The sequence below is a fragment of the Eptesicus fuscus genome, chromosome 13 (genome assembly GCF_027574615.1).
Source record: "Eptesicus fuscus isolate TK198812 chromosome 13, DD_ASM_mEF_20220401, whole genome shotgun sequence".
In the NCBI taxonomy this organism is placed as follows: domain Eukaryota; kingdom Metazoa; phylum Chordata; class Mammalia; order Chiroptera; family Vespertilionidae; genus Eptesicus; species Eptesicus fuscus.
Genome location: NC_072485.1, coordinates 82,368,062 through 82,383,344, shown reverse-complemented (window position 1 = coordinate 82,383,344; position 15,283 = coordinate 82,368,062). Strand labels below are relative to the sequence as shown.

The following is a 15,283-nucleotide window of genomic DNA, read 5'->3' as shown; positions in this document are numbered from 1 at the left end:
CAGGGTAGGGGAGGCCGAAGCCTCAGGTCCCTGCTGTTTGCTCCTTTAGAATCTTTATGGGAACTTGGCCTCAGCTGTGGGTGCAGTCACTTTGTGACACAGTGATGGTCAATTAGCATATTCCCTCTTTATTAGATAGGATCAGCGTGCTTTACCTCCAAGTGAGCACCCATCTCCCCACTCGTTGGAAGGTCATGTGGTTTGGGTTTGTCCCCCAGCCATGCCCCAAGGAAGAGATTACGATAGAGATCTCGGTATTCCGAACTTTTTCTAAGTCTTCCCCCCGCCCCGCCCCCCAATCCAGAACGCTGATGGGAATAAAGATCTTATCAGGAGGTTTTCAGTGCTGATGGGAATAACGATCTTATCAGGAGGCTTGTAGTGTTTTATCGGGGCCGTCAGCAGCCCTCCCAGCGGATCACGAGCCCAGGTCAGAGCGTATATATCGGCAGCGCTGGCCCATCCCCGCACGCTCCAAACCCGAGCCTTCGGAGGACGCCACCCAGGGAAGAACGCACGATGAGGTGGATCGGGTTCCTCAGCCTGGTGGCCCTCTCCGAGTGCCTGGTCACGTGAGTATGGGGACAGCTCTCTCCCGGCCTCTCTCATTGTCCCCTTGTCCTTCCTTCCACCGCTCAGGGGCTGACAAGGGAACGCCACCATTCCCGGTCCTAAAGTCCGCGTCTCCCTGTATTTTTGTATTTTTTAATCCTTACCCGAGGATATTTTCCCATCGATTTTTAGGGAGAGTGGAAGGGAAGGGGAGGGACAGAGAGAAACATCGATGTGAGAGAAACACATGGATTGGTTGTCTCCTGCACGAGCCCTGACCAGGGCGATGGCAAGGGAGGAGCCTGCAACTGAGGTACGAGCCCTTGACCGCACTCGAACCCAGGACCCTTCAGTCCGCAGGTGGACGGTCTATCCACAGAGCCACAATGGCCAGGGCCACATCTCCATGCATTGATGAGTAGCTAGCCACATGCACTGTGGGGCCAGGGGATGGACTGGGGCTGCACAACGCCAGGCTGCCCCTGTGTGGATGGGGCCCCCGGGACTGCTCAGGGCACCACCTGAGCAGCTGTGTGGGTGCTCCCTTCGGGGGACATTTTCTTCCCCATCTCCGGGCTCCCTCGCCCACCTCCAGCCTCCCCTCTGCTTGACCCTGGAGAAGGGCCAGGAGGGGTTCCCGGGGGCCCAGTTTTGCCTTAATGAGCAGGTGGCCACAGCCAGGTTGGGAACCCCCTGCCTTTCAGGTTCCTCCTGGAAAAGTGGGTGATTCCCACTCCGCTCCCTCCAGGGCTCTTGGAGAGGGAGCTGGTCCGATGACAATGGCGACAGCACTGGCTCAGGGTCAAGGTCCTTCGGTCAGGGGCCTTCTGTCCATCCTCTCCCTCAAAGCCCCAGACACCCCGCGGGAGGCCTGTCCTCACCCCGCTTCTTTACGATGGGGAAACGGAGGCTGCGCACGGGCCTGTGGCTTCCCCGGGGCTGCAACAGGCCCCGCGCTCAGACCAGGGCCCATTGCCCGGCCTTTGCCTGCGTTAGCTGGGCGGCTGCCCCCATAAGATGGCCGGGAACATCCTCGGGGAAGACGCGGTGCGGCTCCAACGCCAGGCGTGGCGGCCACACTGAACCGCGGGGTGGGGAGCTCTGTCTGATTGGTTGTCTTTCCCGGGAAGCATCCCTCTGACCAAGATCAAGTCCATGCGGGAGAGCCTGCGGGAGAAGGACCTGCTGACAGACTACCTCCAGCGGCACCCCTACAGCCACGCCTACAGGTTCCTGAGCGGGGAGGGCGTCACTGTGCACCCCATGAGGAACTTCCTGGACGTGAGTGTGCGGGGCGCAGCCCGCAGCCTTCCCTAGGAGCTGGCTGAGCACTGGGGTTCACCCAGGGCTGGGACCAGGAGGGGGCGGGGCTCCTGCAGGCAGCAGAGCCGGGGAGCAGGGGTCCCTCCCCGGGGAGAAGGCACTCCCCCTCGGCTCTGGGTCTGTGGTGACCGAGTCCAGCCATGGTCAGGCGGCAGGCAGACATCCGTCTTGGGCCAAGGACACGTCGCTGGGCCCTGCGGACCAGGTGCCTGTTGGGCAGATTCTGTTCCTTCTGAACAAGACGCACCGCTGCCTCCCCGGGGACTCCAGTTTGACACCCCAGGCAGAGGACGCCCCGAGAACGACCCCAGCAAAGAGTCCCTGAGCCCCTGCAGTGGGGAGGCCATAAAACACCAGCAGTGTGGCTGTGGCTGCGGAGAACAGAGGGTCTGGCCTTTCTTTAAGAAGATAATCGCCAAATAAAAGGCCGCCTGTGATAGTGACATCACCGGCGTTGAGTTGGGAGACAGTGGCCTGGGTGACCTGCGAGGGCTTCCCGGAGGAGGGAGCAGGCCAGCTGGGCCGTGAAGGCTGCGAGGATGTAGAGCGGCAGGGGAACGTGGGAAACTTCCCAATGAAGGCACTGCCTGAGCCGTGGCTGTGCGGTGGGGTGGTGGGAAAGGGATCCCAGGAGACAGGGACGCCCTGATCGAGGCAGGATCCTCGGGGATCAGGGGTGACTGGGCAGCCCGGCCTGGCCTAACCACCCTCCCCCACCCGGCAGATGTACTATGTTGGCACCATCAGCATTGGAACGCCCCCTCAGGAGTTCAAGGTCATCTTTGACACGAGCTCGGCTAACTTGTTGGTGCCCTCCATCTACTGCTCCAGTCCTATCTGTGGTGAGTGCCCCCGGCCCTGGTCCCGCCCCCATCCCCAGCTCCAGCTCTGGCAGCTGATGGACACTTGCTCTCTATCCGCAGTGACACACAGAACCTTTGACCCTCGGGCATCGTCCACCTTCCAGAGCACGGCCCAGCCCATCGAGATGCAGTACGGGTCGGGCAAAGTGACCGGGCGGCTGGGCTACGACGACGTGCGGGTGAGTGGGGGCGGGGCTGCGGCAGGGCGGGGCCTGGCGACCTCTGCTCACTGCTCAGGGCACCAGATGAGAGTTCCCCAGTGCCTGGCCGTCTGCCTTGGGGAGACAGCGCCCTGCGGACAAGCTCCCCGAGTGGCCAACCCAGCAAGCGGTCATGGCACGGGAGGCGGGCATTTGCAGCTCTTGCCCATGGTGAGCGAGAGGCTGGTTTTGCTGGGAGCAGGGAGAGGTGAGGGCAAACCCGTTTTTATTAAATATATATTTTTGTTGATTTCAGAGAGGAAGGCGGAGGGAGAGATGAAACATCGAAGATGTGAGAGATTCACTGACTGGCTGCCTGCTGCAGGCCCCCCTGGGGATCAAGCCCACCCTGGCATGTGCCCTTGACTGGAATTGAACCGTGACCTCCTGGTTCATAGGTCAACGCTCAGCCACTGAGCCACGCCAGCCGGGCAGGAAACCCATTTTTATATTCCCAGATTGTGCCAGTCTCTGTGCTGGGCACGTCCATGGTAATAATGTGTCTGATCCTGCAACAACCCGACGGGGCAGGCGTTACTGCTACCTGCATGCAGAGGAGGGACCGCAGGGAGAGGGGGAGGGCCTGCCCAAGGCCCACACCTGGAGCAGCACAGCTGGGGTGCGAGTCAGGGCTGGACAGCTGTGGGGGATTTTCCAGGAGAGGGGAGAACGTATCCAGGGTGTCCGGGGGCTGCCGAGGGCTCCAGACACCAGGGCAGGGGAAGCAGGGCCAGGGGTGCAGGACGGCCCTGAGTAAAGGGTCTTACTTTGGGGGCCTTTGAGAATCTAATAAAAACTGGGCTTCCTGCCCAAAGCGGCACACACACACACACACACACACACACACACACACACACACTCAAACACATACACGGGCACACACGTGTGCACACACATGCACACATTCACATACAGACACACACTCAAACACATACACGGGCACACACGTGTGCGCGCGCACACACACACACACGTGTTTCCCAGGAAGCCTTTTTTTTCATTGATCGCAGAGAGGAAGGGAAAGGAGAGGGAGAGAGAGAAACATCCATGAGGAGAGAGATTCACTGATCGGCTGCCTCCTGCACGCCCCCTACTGGGATCTAGCCACAACCCGTGACCGAATCGAACCCGGGACCCTTCAGTCCGCAGGCTGACACTCTATCCACTCAGAAAAGCGGGGAGGACCCAGGCAGCCATGTCACGAGAACTCGGCGGCCCTGTGTACACCTGGGAGGCAGACCCACAGGGAACCGCAGCGAATTCACTCGGTTTCTGCCACCAGGTCCCGGGAACGCCAAAAACAACACGCTCCCGCTCTCTGCTCATTGGGGCCTGCAAGGGGGGCCGCTTGGCCCGCTCCCCAGTCGCCCCGCGTGTAAGGGGATGGGGGTGTTTTACTGCCTGGGGTGCTGCTAGCAGGAGGGCGGGCGTCAGTTGGACTCCTCGGCAATGCACGGTGCACGCTGCTCCGGCACCTCCAGCGCAGCCGCACCTCAGCTGATGCCTGGGGAGCAGGTGGCATCACCCCCCGCACCCCCCAATCCCCAGGCCCAGCTCGGCTTCCCAAACGGTCACATGAGACCACCCTCCTCCCACAGGTCGGGGACCTTGTGTGCAAATCCCAGGCATTTGGCCTGAGCTGGTTGAAGTTCAGCATGTCCTTGGAATTCGCGGCCTACGACGGCATCCTGGGCCTGGCCTACCCCGCCCTCGCCCTCAGAAACACGACCCCGGTCTTCGACAGCATGTGGAACCAAGGCCTCATATCTGAGAACCTCTTCGCCTTCTACCTGAGCAGGTAAGCCTGCTGGGCAAGCCCCTCCCCGATGCCTTCAGGCGCCTGAGAAACAGTAGAGGACCCGGCCCCGTGTTTCCTGAGGGCAGTCTAGTCCAGGGGTCAGCAAATAGTGTCCCCGGCCACATGTGGCCCGCCACCTGCTTTTATGAATAAAGTTTTATTGGAACACAGCCCTGCTCCTCCAGCCACATCCTGTCTGCGGCTGCTTCTGCGCTACAATGGCAGCATCGAGCACTTTCCATACAGATCGCGCAGCCAGTGGAGCCCAAAATATTGACAATCTGGCATTTTTACTTTATTTTACTCTTTGTTAATCTACACCCGAGAATTTTTCCCATTGATTTTTGGAGAGAGTGGAAGGGAGGAGGGGAGACACAGAGAGAGAAACATTGATGCAAGAGAGACACATCGATTGGTTGCCTCTTACATGCGCCCCGGCCAGGGCCAGGGGTCGAATCCGGGACCCTTCAGTCCAAAGGCTGATGCTCTATTCACTGAGCCAAAACAGCTAAAGCATAATCTAACATTTTTTAAAGTTTGCTGACCCCCTTATATCTAGTCCCTCCTTGGATGGACGGGGAAACTGAGGAACTGAGGCTCAGAGAGGAGCTTGTACAAAATTGCCCAGACCACACTGGTAGTGGCGGGACTCTAACTCGGCTGCGGGGCCGGCTCCTCTGGCGGGTGGTCAACCATCAGCAGGTCTCCAGTCACTGGGCCGGCACTGGAAGAGCTACCCTCCCTGACGGGCTGAGGGTCTGGAGCGGGTGGAGGGAGCAGCACAGGCCGGAGGGGGACCCGGCGGCAGACGGTGTGTATGACGCAGAGTGTGGGTGAGGCTGTGGGCTCTGTGGGGGCCTGAGCTCCAGGCTCTGCAGCATGTGCTGAGCCTCTGGGGTGTTGGGACCGAGTCAAGGAGGTGAGCCGTTTAACAAATGTCCATTGAGCACCTACTATGCGCTGGGTACTGCTCTGTGCACGTGACGCAGACAGGGGAGAGGGAGGAAAGGCAGACAAGAAGCAAGTAAATAAATAAAGGGCAAAGGTAACACAGGCCAGGTGGTGACTGGTTCTGGGAAAGCGGTAAGCGTGGTGACAGAACCACAGAGATGAGCGCGTGGCTTCAGACGGGCAGTGCGAGGACCTCTCTGAACGAGGCCTGGCGATGGGGGAGAGGAGGCCCAGGCCCAACAGAGGACCAGCAGGGCAGTGTGGCTGGAACGGGGAGGGAGGGGGGGAGGGGCAGGCCGAGGTGGGCATGGAGTGGGAGGGGCAGGCAGGGGCAAGGCCGCCCAGGGCTTTGTTTTCGGTGGGAGTGGAGGCCTCTGGCAGGGGCCTAGGCAGGGAGAACACAGGATCCCACCTGTGTTTCTGAAAGCTGCCCCCAGGCGCTGGCTGGACAATGACGGACCAGAGAGGAGGCAGGGAGGCCAGGGACGAGGCTGCTCAGCCTCTTTGGAGAGAGAGAGCAGGAGCTCGGACCAGGGAGGCTGGGAAAGGGGGAGCCGTGGAGGAGTCAGGACACAGGGGGAAGGGAAAGGCCACGGGGTGTGCTGATCGATTGACGCAGCCGGGGGGAGAGGCGGGCAGGGGTGTTTCCTTCCCCTCAGCCACGGTTTCCCCTGAGCCCAGGTCCAGTGCCTGCATTGCAGGAACCGGTGCAAAGTGAAAATGTGGGGCCTCGTTCAAAAACTACGAGGGATTTCAGGACGGGGCAGCGGGCCGTGGGGCCCCAGTGAGTGTGGGTGCCATGGGCGGCGTGTCGCAGGCCTGTGAGCCAGCCTGGGGGAGCCTGAGCGCCTGCCCGGGCCCCTCCGCAGAGAGCTTCCGGCCGCACCTCGAGCGCTGGGGCTGCAGGGGGGACCTGGCCGGCCTCAGAGAGGTGAGTGGCCAAAGCCCAGCCAGAATCTCAAGTTCAAACCTTGGCTTTGCTCCTCAGTAGCCAGGGGGCCGACCTCGGGCTGTGCTCAGCCCTCCTGCCCAGTTCCCATCGGAGCCGTGGGGGTCCCAGCAGTGCCTGCTCCGCGGGGCCCGGTGCTGTGTGGCTGGGTGGCCGCTGGTCAGTGCAGCCCCCGGTCACTGAGCTGGAGGAACGCCACCCACCGTCCTCCCCTCACAAGAGACCCTTGCCCCACCCCAACCCCCCCAGCAACAAGAAGAACGGCAGCGTGGTGATGTTCGGCGGCGTGGACCCCTCCTACTACCGGGGCGAGCTCCAGTGGGTGCCGGTGAGCATGCAGGGCTACTGGCAGGTCACTGTGGACAGGTAAGCCCCACCAACCACCCACCTATGAGGACAACGCCAGTGACATTCGCACCGGAACAGGCACACGCACATGCAGACACACAGACTCAGACAGACAGAGACACGCACAGGCACGCTCACCAACAAGGGTTCATAACCGCCCTGACCAGGGTCCTGACCAGAGAAATGGGATCAGCCCGCGTCACGGAGAACCAGGAGGAGGGGCAGGCCCAGGGCCCAGTCCTCAGGGTGGGGGCTGGGGCAGTGTGGGAGGGCTGCACCCCCAGACCGGGGCAAGCGCAGTGAGAAGGGGTCAAGGAGAATTCCATTGTCGGAACAGGGACATCCCAGGTCGCCGGACCAGAGGGGTTCCCAGCTCACGGGGCGCCAGGTGAAAACGGGGGAGCTAGGCAAGCGGGAGGGTGCTCTGCCTACGAAAACCACCCCCACCGCCCCAACACCCGGGTTGTAGACACATGGGTGCCATTCAAGGGCCTGAAAGCAAATCACACAGAGGAACCCCCGACCCGGCCTGGGTGCCAAGGGGCAGGGGATGTGACCCAGAGCACCGGGAAGCGGGGACCCGGGTGGCTGAGAACCGGGGGCGATCGCTGAGGGGGGGCATGTAAGACGGTCAGACAGAAGCTTGAACTGTGCTTCGGGGCCAACGTCCCGCCACCTGGGCCGGCTCAGGCGTCGCCTGGCCAGGGCTCTGGGGAGAGGGGGCGAGGCAGGGGGGGAACAACACTCCCTCCCACCTCTCCGAGCCCCTGCGTCCCGGGAACCTCCGTCTTCACCGTGTGGCCTTCCTAACTGGTCGGACAGCAGGTCGTGTCTCCAGTTGACCTCATTCCTTCACGCGCCCTGTCATTCCCTCGGCAAACACCGTCGAGCATGCGCTGTGCGCTGGGCACGGGCACAGGAGGGGCAGAGGGCACAGTTTTCTCTCCCAACTAGGAGGGCAGATATGCATGAATGACCACATCACAGCAATCAGGGTTCCGACCCTGAAACATGCTGCAAACCAGGAAAGCTCTGCATGTCTAGTCTGGGGGAGGAGAGGGGCCTGATCTAATCTGGGGGAACACTTCCCTGAAAAAGGAATGACTGATCTGGACCCAGGAGGACAGGGGAGATCAGCCAGCCAAAGGGGCAGGGGTGGGTCTAGGAAGGGTGACAGCACATGCAAAGGTCCTGGGGCACAAAGAGCACAATGCATTCCAGACCTGAGAGGAGGCCCAGGAAGGTCAGTGTGGGGGAACACAGGGACACAGAGGCCGGCGGGAGCTGCAGGCTGTTCCCAGGCGGCAGGGAGGGGCCGCGGTGGGAGAGGCCACGAGTGACCCTGGCGCCTGCTCTGTCCCTCAGCATCTCCATGGACGGCAAGGTCGTGGCCTGTCCCGGCAGCTGCCAGGCCATTATGGATACCGGGACCACGCTGGTGATTGGCCCAACCAACTCCGTCCTCAACATTCTGAGGAACATCAGCGCCCAGAACACCAGCACCGGCTGGGTGAGGGGTCATGCCCAGGGTGACCCCGGGCTCCCCACACACAGAAGGACCCGCTGGGCCATCCTCCCTCTCCCTCTCTCTCTGACAGTACGTCGTCAGCTGTGAGGCCATCCACAGCCTGCCTGACATCGTCTTCACCATCAATGGCGTCGCGTACCCAGTGCCAGCCAGCGCCTACATCCGGAGGGTGAGGGCCCATCCTGGGGGCTGCTCTCAGATCTGGGACTGGAGGGACCTGATGGGCCTTGTCTAGTTGAGGCTGCCTGGAGGCCAGACCGTGCCATTGCAGATGCTGCCCAGCAGCCCTGGCTGGGAGGGCACCTCCCACAGCACAGCCTCTTGATAGAAGGGGGTCTGGGCACCCATCACCCTCAGAGAACTCTGAGCGGCCCCTGTGCTGGCTCGGGGCCGGGCTCCAGGAGAGGGCGCGCTAATGGCCTCGCCCTCACAGAGCGTCAGTTCACCCCGGGCATCGGACCGATGGACAGGGAACGTAGGCAGTAACCCGGAGACAGGCAGAGTAGGGACAGGGGGGCTGGCTGGGGACAGTCCCCGTGTCCCCCCTTAATCAGGAACTGTATTCCCTCCCATCTCCAAGTGTCCTGACTTGGGTGACAGATCATATGGTCACCCTAGTCCTAGGGTGCAAATGCCCCCTGTAGGCCCCAGTTCCCTGTCTGTGAAATGGGGACCAAGCCCCCTTTGAGGGGTGGTGAGACGCTGACATGAACAAAGGTGCAGTGACCGGCAGTGCCTGGCACAGAGTCGAGGCTCAAGAAGTGCCGGTTCCCCACGGCGTGCCGAGGAGGCGTGGGGCAGCCCACGGAGAGAGCAACTGAAAATCTCTCAGCCTGAACCCTGGGGGCACCCCGGGAACCGAGCCAGGGGCCCCCTGTAGGCCGTGTGCTGAGGCTGAAGACACAGGGAGCCCCGGGGCAGCCTCCCCACCCAGCCGGCAGTGCCAAGGAGGGGGCATGGGCCCGGGAAGGCTGCCCAGGCGCTGGGCTCGGTCTTGGAGGAGGAGCGGGGTGAAGGGGAGCAGGCGGGGATTCTCTCAGAGCGAACAGCCCAGCGGCGGGCCCAGGGGAAGGCGGCATAAAGCTGCCGCCCAGGCCCGACGGGGTGGGGCAAGGATGGCTGAGGGCTGTGCTTTGTCCCCTGCAGAAGCGGAGGGGCATCTGCTACACCAACTTGTACACCTGGGACAGATCCAGCCTCTGGATCCTGGGGCACGCCTTCCTGCGGCTCTATTTCACCGTCTTCGATCGGGCCAACAACAGGATCGGCTTGGCTCCTGCGATCGCATAGACGTGGGCACCGCTCCTGGAGGCCGCCCGCCCGCCCCAAGGACTCACACACTCCCTGCGTCCCCGCCCAGGGGACCCGCTACAGCTGCGTCTGGTGCTTTGCCAAGCCCTCTTCTCAGTGGAAAAGAAAGGACCTCATTTGTGCCCAGCGGTGTGGCTCAGTGATTGAGCCTGTCCCACGCACTCAGAGGTCACCGGGTCCATTCCTGGGCAGACTGCATGCCCCGGGGGTTGCGGGCTCGATCCCCAGGTGGGGGCATGCAATAGGCAGTCCATCGATGTCTCTCTCTCTCCCTTCCTCTCCCTCTAAAAAGTTATAAAAACATTGATATGTGAAAGAAAGGAGCCACACGCTAACCTGACAAGCTCAGGGGAGGCCTGCGTGGCCGTCTTGCAAACTCAGAGACCTGAAATAACCACAAAGGATGGTTTGAAAATTAAATATTTAACTACAAACAGGTTATAGTGGGCAGTCATGTCCTAGTCCGATATCTTCCCTGACAAAGATCAACTTAGATCTTTTTTCCTGAGCCCATTTGCCTTTTTGCCTCTAAGATAACATGTCTGTGAGATGTCTGTGAGATGTCTGGGTAACTTGTAACTTCCTTTTTACCCCGGACCCCTCAGGGCACAACAAATGGCACCGGGACATTCCTTCATTGTTATTGTTATCAAGTTAATTGTCAACTGTTAATTACGTTAAAGTATCCTGTATCTATCTCTGTAAGAGAAGCACATGTCCATCATTTCACTTTTCACCCAATCCCAGAGGTTTCCCCGCTTTGCTTTGTCCCACCTCCCTAATCTGTCACCAATGGATTTCATGTAACTCACCTACGTCCCTTTTCTTTGATTTCAAGGTATAAATATAGATGTAACCCTGCATTCTCCGGAGCATTATCTCAATTCATTGAGGTTCTGCTTCCCGGCATATGTCGACAATTTGGCTCAAATAAACTCACAAAATTCTTTACAGGTTTCAATGGTTTTTTTTCGTTAACATTACTTGGCGTAGTCGGCAGGATTCCAAAGAAGCTCACCCAGGACCACCTTGCGGACTCGGATTCCGGTGCTTGGATCCAGCAAGGGGCCCATTGAGCCCCGCCGGCTCCCCGGCCGTATCAGGTGAATTTGGGTGAGTTTTTCTCTTGGATCCAGGACCGTCCCTTGTTTTGGTAGAGGGTCTGACTTTATTTGAGCTGTGTTTTAAAATCCTCGAGGTGAAACTAAGATTAAGGGTTAATAGAACCCAGGTTAAGGCAAGACTGGAGGAAAAAACAGGTGGCTGGTTTTGATTTTGGCTCTTCATTTGGAATTGCTTTCTGAGAGTCTGAGCAAAAAAAAAAACCTTCGCTAAACTTATGAGAGCTGAACTCGTTCAGCTCTGAAGATAAAGGGGCACATCCTCCCTCCTGCCCGATTCTCGGGTGTTCTTAGGCGACTAAGAACCTTGTGGAGGTGTCAGAGGTCATCCCTCACGACGGGATGAAGGAGCCCCATAGGGAAATTCCAACTCAACTGTAATTAACTGATTGGCTCGTCCGGGGGAGCGCACATAAGGCCTGGTAAGCCAGCGCCCCGAGCCCTTCTGGCTGTTTTAGACAGCCAGGAGAGAAACCGAGGCACGTAAGAGGGTTGAATTGCGACATGAGGGGTGAGAGCCTCATGGAGCTCAACCCATAAGCAGTACACTTTGCAACCCACTACATAACACCCCTAGAAAAATTTGCTCAGACTCTGCAGATATTCAATAATAATAACAATAAATTTTAAAAGATGGGAAATTGCACCTCTGAGGTTGCTAAACCCCAAGAATCCCAGCCCCCTGTTAACACTCCAGCAGGGTACATGTACAATTCATATGGAATTTCAACTTGCAAGTATCTACAAAAATGGGAAAGTTTAACTAAAAATGATACCAACTTGAAATGGCCAAAGTGGGGAACTTTTGACACCCCCAAATTGATTTTTCTGCGCGCTCAATTAGAAAAAGCCGGCTCTAAAATTAAATTAAATGAATGGGAAGCTTATCTTGATTGGAAATTAGAGGCTTCCAGGAGAGGATCGGATAAAATATCTTCTCTACAAGAAGTTAATAAGAAAATTCTGGAGACTGTCTCTGAACTAAAGAAGGCTACTGAAGCAAGTAAGTGCCAAGACCCCATTCCTCCCCCTCTCACTGCTCCTCCGCTATACCCTTTGCTGTCTGAGCTTCCTTGTGTAGACTTGCCCTCCACCTCTCTTCCTCTTCCTTCTATATCTCCTCAACTACCATTCCCTGCTGACCTAGGGAAAGATGATTCAAGAATTCTAACAGCTCCTTTCCGGGAAAAACCTGTCTCAGGTAGAGGGGATCCAGCAATTGTATATGTTCCTTGGACTAGAACAGAATTAAGAAACCTAGCTAAAGATTTTCCTGACCCCCTGCAGGACCCTGATGGGTTTGCAAAGGAATTTGATTTAACTGTTAGAACATATGATCCTGGCTATTCTGACCTGTTCCAATTAATACACCTACTGGTTTCTGAGAGCAAGGCAACAGAATGGCTGAATAAGGTTCACTGGAATACTCCTGTAGATGATTTTTTAAAACAGAAAGAGACAGACAGAGAAAAATGCAGGGAATTGGCCCACCGGCTTTATCAAGCCATACCTGAAATTTTTCCTCGGAGAATGGACTGGACCAAGATCCAGCAATGTAAAAGAAAGGCTGATGAACCAGTGCTTGATTTCTTTGAACGTTTTGAAAAGACTTTCAAACAATATTCAGGTCTGTCGCCGGACAGTTTCAAGGATCATCGAAATGATCCCTTACTAAATTCGGCATTTTTGGAAGGACTAGATGAAGAACTTGTAACTCTGATCAAACAACATAAATTGACCTGGCAGACTACCCATGCTGATGAACTGGCTATTTTGGCTGATCAGCTATCTAAAACTATCCAAAAGAAAGAAAAAGATAAAGTTACCCAAATTATGAACTTACAGCTTCAACAATTAAGCAACCAAGCCAGTTCTACTCCAAAGTCTCTTAGAAAAGGAGAGAAAGGAGTCTGTTTTTACTGCAAAAAGCCAGGCCACCATAAGAAAGACTGTAGAAAACTGAAATGGAATTTGAAAAGAGAAAACAGACAGAAGCAAGCATAGGGCTGCTCCGAGGACTATGAGAGGGTACTTCCCCTTCTCCTTACTAATACTTTAGGAGAAATTGAAATTATCATAAAAGGAGAAGTTACTAAAGCCCTTGTGGATACTGGGGCCACTTTATCTGTTCTTAACCCTACCCATCTAAGTTTCCCTCTCCCTCGGAGCAAAGCTTCAGTACAAATGGTAGGGGTATCTAACCAACCAATGACTGTTTTCAAGTCAGAACCTGTCCCCTTTCAACTAGGGGATGTTACGGGGCAACATATATTCTTACTGGTCAAATCGGCCCCAATTCACCTGATAGGGAGAGATTTTCTTGAAACCCATGATGCTCATATATCTTTTTCCCGAAAAGGTGAAATGTATTTAGAACTAAACGAATCAGATACTGAACCAATTGGGAAAATAATGATTTTAAAGGAACTTTCACCAGAGGAAAATAATCTTGAAACTGAACGTTTGTTGCAAAAAGTTCCAATGCAACTTTGGGCCCTTTCCAGTACAGATATTGGCAAGATTGAGTCAGCCACTCCTATTAAAATAACTATTGATAGTACTTTGCCTTTACCTAATATTCGCCAATATCCTCTAAGACCTGATGCACTAGCTGGAATTAAGCCCATTATACAAGATTACTTAAGAAGAGGACTTATAATTCCATGTACAAGTCCCTGTAATTCTCCTATCTTTCCAGTAAAGAAACCAAATGGGAAAGGGTGGAGATTTGTGCAGGATCTCAGAGCTATAAATAGGATAGTTATTCCTCGACATCCTGTGGTTCCAAATCCACATACTTTATTATCAGCTATTCCTGAGGACTGCCAATATTTTTCAGTAATAGATTTATGTAGTGCTTTTTTCAGCATTCCCATAGAAAAGGACAGTCAATATCTCTTTGCTTTCACTTGGGAAGATCGACAATTTACTTGGACTGTGATGCCACAAGGATATACAGAAAGTCCCACCTATTTCGCCCAGATATTAAAAGCCGATCTAAATGATGTTAAATTTCCTAGAGATTCCACTCTAATTCAGTATGTGGATGATTTACTTGTATGCTCTAGGACATTACTAGACTCTCAAAAGGACACAATTTACTTACTGCAACAGCTAGCTATAAAGGGACATAAGGTCTCAAAGGATAAGCTTCAATTTTGCTTACCTCAAGTAAAATATCTTGGCCATCTCATATCAAAGGATGGGCTACTGCTTAACCCAGAAAGACTTAGAGGAATCCTATCTTTCCCTCTTCCAAAAACAAAAAAGCAGCTTAGAGGATTCCTGGGCTTGACCGGATATTGTAGAAATTGGGTTCCAAGCTTTTCATTGATAGCCCAGCCTCTCTATGCCCTGTTAAAGTCAGATACACCTGATCCAATTCAGTGGAACCCTGAAGGGAAACAAGCTGTTGAGACTCTAAAGGAAGTACTGTCTAAAGCTCCTGCTTTGGGGCATCCAAACTATAAACTTCCTTTCTTCCTTTTCACATATGAAAGTAAGGGCAATGCTTTAGGAGTTCTAACTCAGAAACACGGAGACCACCATAGACCTATAGGGTATTATAGTCAGCAACTAGATTCAGTGGCAAAAGGGCTCCCTCCTTGCATGAGGGCCATCTCAGCTACAGCCTTGTTATGTAAACAGACAGAAGAGATAGTCATGGGCTCCCCTTTAACTATATATGTTCCTCATTCTGTTGAATCCTTGCTGAACTCTCATCACACTCAACACTTCTCTGTCAGTTGACTGGCTTCTTATGAAGTACTCCTGCTCTCTGCACCTAATATTACTTTAACTCGGTGTAATCGCCTTAACCCTGCCACGTTGTTACCCTCTTTACAGGATGGAGACACCCACAATTGTGTTTTACTTACTGACCACCTTCTTGCTCCTAGGAACGATTTACAGGAAATTCCTATTGATAATGCTGACTTAATTTGGTTCACAGATGGATCCTATCTAAAGAATGAACAAGGACATTTCCGAGCTGGATATGCTATAACTTCCATGGTGGATATAATTGAAAGTTCTTATCTGCCTGGAATCAGATCCGCCCAGCAAGCTGAACTCATTGCTTTGACTCGGGCTTGTCAATTGGCCAAAGGTCAGGTAGCCAATCTCTACACTGATAGTCGCTATGCATTTGGGGTAGCTCATGACTTTGGAATGTTATGGAAGCAGCGAGGCTTCTTAACTTCCTCTGGGCAGCCCATAAAAAATAGAAAACTGGTTGCAGAACTTTTAGATGCCATACAGCAACCAAAACAATTGGCAATTATAAAAATTCCAGGGCATTCTAAAGCCACCACCATGGAAGCAAAAGGTAATCATTTTG

The 15,283-nt window shown here is 55.2% G+C and overlaps 1 protein-coding gene across 1 annotated transcript; it reads left to right on the top strand.

The window, feature by feature from the left end:
• The first annotated feature begins 519 nt into the window (after nt 1-519).
• Nucleotides 520-9,802, top strand: LOC103304905 (pepsin F-like). The gene is made up of 9 exons (XM_054725722.1): nt 520-572; nt 1,683-1,833; nt 2,600-2,717; nt 2,799-2,917; nt 4,537-4,736; nt 6,886-7,002; nt 8,350-8,494; nt 8,583-8,681; nt 9,659-9,802. Exons 1-9 carry the CDS (start codon nt 520-522, stop codon nt 9,800-9,802), a joined length of 1,146 nt encoding a protein of 381 aa, XP_054581697.1.
• The last annotated feature ends 5,481 nt before the right edge of the window (nt 9,803-15,283 follow it).

What these genes read in the sequence shown, in the direction of transcription:
- LOC103304905 (XM_054725722.1), top strand. Translation starts at nt 520, where the DNA reads ATGAGGTGGATCGGGTTCCTCAGCCTGGTGGCCCTCTCCGAGTGCCTG. An exon ending in TTCGCCTTCTACCTGAGCAG is followed by an intron (nt 4,737 to 6,885) that starts GTAAGCCTGCTG and finishes CAACCCCCCCAG; the next exon opens with CAACAAGAAGAACGGCAGCG. An exon ending in CCAGCGCCTACATCCGGAGG is followed by an intron (nt 8,682 to 9,658) that starts GTGAGGGCCCAT and finishes TGTCCCCTGCAG; the next exon opens with AAGCGGAGGGGCATCTGCTA.